This window comes from Physcomitrium patens, chromosome 13 (genome assembly GCF_059467195.1).
Source record: "Physcomitrium patens ecotype Gransden chromosome 13, ASM5946719v1, whole genome shotgun sequence".
NCBI lineage: Eukaryota > Viridiplantae > Streptophyta > Bryopsida > Funariales > Funariaceae > Physcomitrium > Physcomitrium patens.
The window spans coordinates 7,764,823-7,770,153 of record NC_143422.1 but is presented as its reverse complement, the minus strand read 5'-3'; the positions used below and the strand labels follow the sequence as shown (position 1 = coordinate 7,770,153).

The following is a 5,331-nucleotide window of genomic DNA, read 5'->3' as shown; positions in this document are numbered from 1 at the left end:
TATCTAACTTTTCTTGTTTAAATTATAATAGAATTAAAGTGTAATAGCATACTATTATATTGGTTCTTATCATAAATCTATCTTATAAACATTACACTTGAAAATATTTATATCTAGTTAATATAGTGTGGCCTTAGCTAATTTTTATTGTATTAGTATATTAGTCAAGTTCATGATTCATATTATTTAAATAGTAGAAATATGAAAAATAAAATAAAATAAAATAAAATAGCTTTAGATCTTTAGGTGGTTCTAGAATCAGAGACAATTTGATGTAAAATAAGAAGAGTTGAGTATTGTTTTAATAAATTATTAAATATAAGTTAGAATATACTCCTTTATTTAATAATACATCTTTGAAGATGCACCTAATATAAGAATCTTAACAATTAAAGTTTTTTAAGTGAAATTTGTATGACATAAATTGTTATATATAATTTGTATCATGAAAATTCTTTATGCAAAATCTAAAATACTTGTTTGAACCTCTTAAATTTTATTAGGACTAGAATAGCTACATTTGAGCATTATTTTTTTATTGAAAAAGTTTAGAAGAGATGTACACTCTTGCAAAGATAAGAATATTACATCACAAGGGCATCACAACTTCTTTTGTTGATTGATAAAAACTTAGCTAGATATATTTCTTGGTTTGTGGTCCTTTGATTTTTAAATCCAATTCTCCCATCTCTTAGATTGTACATATAAATGTTGGATCTAAGAGGAACTTAATCTAAAATATACAAGATTGCAAAATTTTACATAAAACATATGTATATTATCATATATAATAAAATATCTAAATTTATATAATTAATAAATTATTATGTTTTATAACTATATTACGATTTTATTTAGAATATGTCTTTAATAATATAATTATTGAAATAATAGGATATTTTAATTATTTCAATTAAAAAAATACTTTGTAATTTTATTGGAAAAAAATTGTTTTAAACTTTTTATGTAAATGCATTTTTTTTTCCTATCAAATACTAATTTTGAGATAATTTTAGTTCTTAAAATTATTTTAAAGAAATGAATTAGTTTTAATCTTTGTGATATAACGATCATTAAATTATATAATTATTTGATAACATCCAACACATGATCAAGCCGACAACATACCTTTATTTTATATGTAAAAACTTTAAATAAAAAAGATAATACTATACAAGATTTTAGTATATCATGTTGCATTCATAAATAATATAAATATAAATTTAACACTATAGACGTATTATTCAAAATTTCCCAGTTTTATTTACAATAAATTTTTAATTTTATTAATCAATTAATATTTTTTTAATAATATTATATAATAAAATAATAAAAATAATAAAAATGTATGGCATTCTTACAATTTTATATTGTAAGAATAACCAAATGATATCCATTCGACATGAGAGTAACCATATTAAACAGTAAAAAAATGAATAATTATTAAACATAATTATTTTAGCATATTATGTTCAAAAAATGTCAATTTTCATGACATTTAATTTTAATTTTTGATATCATATTTATGTATTTCAAAATTTCAAAATTTCAAAAGTACTTTCTGAAATTTTTTAAAGTTTCATTCTTAACAAAATAGAAACGAGTCTTCATATAAATTCTGATAAAAAAATTTAAAAAAAAAAAAAAAAAAAAAAAAATGGAGGATGAAAAACATCAAGTGGGTTATTATTATTATTATTATTATTATTTTCAGTTCTTGTACAATTGTTGTTGTTAATGCTTATAATCATAGTTTCAATGAAAAACACACTCAAGTCATCAAATCGTTCAATTATTTTTTTTAGAGCTACTTCAATACAACAAAAAAACTCAAACAGTATATTCTCAAAGATAGATAATAGTTTATGCACATTAATAATAATGAGAATAATAGATGGTATGTAAAAAAACTATTACTATTCTTCTTATTATTATTACTATTATTATGATCATGCAATTTGTTAATGAGTATAAAGAAGCAATGGTAATGCAAAGAAAGGCAAAGGCATCCTTTGCAGCCATTGCCAAGAAGGCACAAACAAACCCATACAACAAACAAGACACTCCACAATGGGGGGGAGAGGGGGGGGGGGGTCCTGGGCAGACACGAGAGCACCAGCGAGCTTTCGTGGCAGGGCCGGATGCCAGCACGGCATGGGGGTGAATCCAACGTGGCAGGGAATGACGGGTGGCGGGTCCAAGGGGAAGGGGTCAAGGGGAAAGGGGAGGCTGGGTGCTTCTTGGAGCCCACTGGCCCCTGGCCCTCCTCTGTTGCTACTGCTACTACTCACTACTTACTACTACTACTTCTGCAGCTCCAGGCGATGATGCCTCTGCCTCTGCTGATTGTCACTGATTGATTGCTGGCTGGCTGGGTGGCTATGGTGTTGCTGTGCTTGCGATTGTGCATCTATCTCCACACGGCACTCTCATAGTCTAGGCCCCGATCTGCTCCCTCCGTATCCCACCTTTAGGTCTACTATGCACGCCTAGGGGCCCATTTTGAACCTGGGCTCGTCGGTTATGGTGCTCTGTATATAGTAGGATCCCAAGGCTACGGTGCTGTTGATTAATGGCGTGGGACTTGTGAAACGCGGGGGGTGGGGTGTGGGGGTGGGGGGAGAGGTATTTTCGGGTTATTGTGTTTGGCTTGTTGCATTTTGGGGCTTCTGTAGGAGGGCAGCTGCGAGCGAGGGAGAGTGTGACAGAGAGAGACAGAGTCAGAGATATTTGTTTGTTTTTTTGTTAGAGCTTTCGAGCTGGGTTAGGGGTATGGACACACGGAGTAGGAAGTTCAGGTTGATGAATCCATTCAAGCATTATGAGGTGAGCGGTGGTAGGGATGGGAGCTCGAAAAGCGGTTCTAGTTGGCCAATGAGGTACTCTATTTCCCCCCCGGTACGCAGCGAGCTTCAATTTTAGGTCCTTCTCTTTCTGAATTCTACTTATCTTGGATGCTAGCAGTTTAGGTCCTCTCAATGCACATGGTTAATTGCAGATGGATTGCAAATTGAACATTCTGAATGAGTAGTAATTGCGAATTACGAGATGCGATCGCTATATCTTCCTCGGCAACCGGCATTTTCTTATCACGAAAAACAAGGTGTGGGGAGGAGTAGAATGAATCCGTATTTGCATTAAGTGTCGTTAACCGCCTGAGATACGTGCGAGAGCTGAGGTTTGTGTGGTGTTTGCAAGGATAGTGCGAAGTTCACCCCAAAAATACACAAGATGTCGCCACCTCCGAAGAAAAAGCTGGCTATCAAATGCTGCGTGTTGTTCCTCATCGTGCTCTTCACAAGGTGGGCGTGTCCCAGCTCTGGGGTGCCTCTTTCCTTGCACCAATTGATGCTTCAATCGGAGAGTTGTCAGGGAAGGAGAGTACACATGTACGACATTCCGCCAAGCTTCAACACTGCTCTACTTCAATTCTGCGAAGGGGGATTAGTGCATTGGATTAAGTTCTGTAAACACTACCAGAATCACGGATTTGGAGAGCGAGTTATGGCCAGTGCTTCCATGTTTCGCGACGATTGGTATCGCACTGATGCATACATGCTGGAGGTTATATTTTTCGAGAGAATGAAGTCCTATCAATGTTTGACGGACTCACCAGTCAATGCCGACATATTTTATGTGCCATTCTTCGCTGGTCTGGACGCGTTGCCTTACCTGTATAACGAGTCGATGAGGTTGCAACAGCAAGGTCTGGAGCTTCTTGATTGGTTGCGTCAAAATGCTACGGAGTCTTGGAGGCGGTATGGAGGCCAAGATCATTTCATGATCGCTGGCAGAACGGCCTGGGATTTTGCGCATCCGGAGGAAGGCGGCAAGGATTGGGGCACGTCCTTATTTGATTTGGATGCAATGAAGCATGTTACGTTCATGGTCCTAGAGCGTCGTCCATGGCGGCCAAACGAGCAAGCTATCCCATATCCAGTGGGTTTCCACCCATCTTCCTCCGCTAGCCTTGAGCTTTGGATCCATAGAGTGCGGGATACAAAGCGCACTGCATTATTCTCGTTCTCTGGGGCTCTAAGGCCGGGCCAGGTGGGAAGCATTCGTGACCAGTTATCACAGCAATGTGCCAATGCATCAACCAAGTGCTCAAGACTTGATTGCGCTACAATCAAGTGCAGTCACAACCCAGAGCCAATTTATGATAGTCTTCTACAGGCAGATTTTTGCTTGCAGCCCAGAGGGGACACTGCAACCCGCCGATCAACAATCGATTCTATCGTTTCAGGCTGCATTCCTGTCCTTTTCCACAAAGACACGGCTGAAACTCAATACACCTGGCACCTTCCTTCCGACCTTGACACTTATTCTGTCTTCATTCCGGAAGATTGTGTAATGAATGGCACATGCATCGTTAAGGATAGCTTGAAGCAGATTACTCCAGCTCAAGTACGTAAGATGCGCGAGAAGCTCATCTCCATGATTCCCAATGTATTGTACAGATATCCTTCTGGTACTGATTTTGCACAAACAGTGACCGATGCATTTGACCTCGCCATTGAGGGTATGCGTCAGAAAGTAGATTCATTGAAGGCATCGCAGTAAGGCAGGAGAATCGTCGTGCATTGCACTCGAGTTCATGTCATTGCCTTAATTGCCTCTTGGAGCAAAGAGGCAAAGGTGTCTTCGCCAGTGCAGACCATTGTGATACGCTTGATGACAAGGTTCTGCATTACGCGAAGACACCCCATCGTATAAACGAGTTGACAGGAGGCATAGAACAGTATGGGTGAAAGCTCGTAAGTGAAGGAACTAAAGTTTTTTTTTGTAGTTGGCTCATAAGTCGGTACTTTCTGAACTAGGTATTAGAGAATTCATAAACGCTGAAGAAGTCTCAAGCTGATATTCTATTGTATATAAATTTGGAACTTCACACTTAGCGTTTTCGTTAAGTCCTAGCCCTGTGCAAGATTTGTGCCATTCAATATACAGACGTGCTCTCCTCTTTCCTGCCCAAACTGTTCAATGTCTTCCTTGCTGATAGAACTAGGCTATGCACCCTGTTTTTGGAACTTCTACTGGAGAGGTGTACACACCCATCTCTGGCGTACATGTTTCTCTGGGTATTGCAATGAAACAGACTTGGAGACAACGCAAGCAATCCAAAGCTTCATTTCTGTTTTCTTATGTAGATTTTAATTTTAATTTTTTTATCTAATCCTTCAATTTCGTCGAAAATATCCTGCCGTCAATCTCCAACCTGGTGGGTTTCCAAACCTGTACAGATGAGGGCATTTGTTCTTACTATTGGAATTCATCCATTTCAGTATCGTAATTCCTTGATTGGCTCTGCTTCATTATTAGTAAGCATAA

At 37.4% G+C, this 5,331-nt stretch overlaps 1 protein-coding gene across 5 annotated transcripts; it reads left to right on the top strand.

Moving 5' to 3' along the window:
- The first annotated feature begins 2,308 nt into the window (after positions 1-2,308).
- Positions 2,309-4,910, top strand: LOC112290185 (xyloglucan galactosyltransferase KATAMARI1 homolog). Of its 5 annotated transcripts, none has more exons than XM_090255280.1 (2): positions 2,309-2,898; positions 3,199-4,910. In XM_090255280.1, exons 1-2 carry the CDS (start codon positions 2,773-2,775, stop codon positions 4,561-4,563), a joined length of 1,491 nt encoding a protein of 496 aa, XP_090111406.1. In that variant the 5' UTR covers positions 2,309-2,772; the 3' UTR covers positions 4,564-4,910. The 5 variants fall into 5 exon arrangements, with proteins under 5 accessions (XP_090111406.1, XP_090111407.1, XP_090111409.1 ...); XM_090255281.1 differs by having other exon boundaries at positions 2,311-2,879; positions 3,204-4,910; XM_090255283.1 differs by having other exon boundaries at positions 2,311-2,879.
- Positions 4,911-5,331: the final 421 nt, after the last annotated feature.

Excerpts from the sequence above, each read along its gene's own strand:
- LOC112290185 (XM_090255280.1), top strand. The coding sequence starts at position 2,773 with ATGGACACACGGAGTAGGAAGTTCAGGTTGATGAATCCATTCAAGCAT. Across the intron at positions 2,899-3,198 it reads GGTACTCTATTTCCCCCCCG|GATAGTGCGAAGTTCACCCC; the intron begins GTACGCAGCGAG and ends GGTGTTTGCAAG.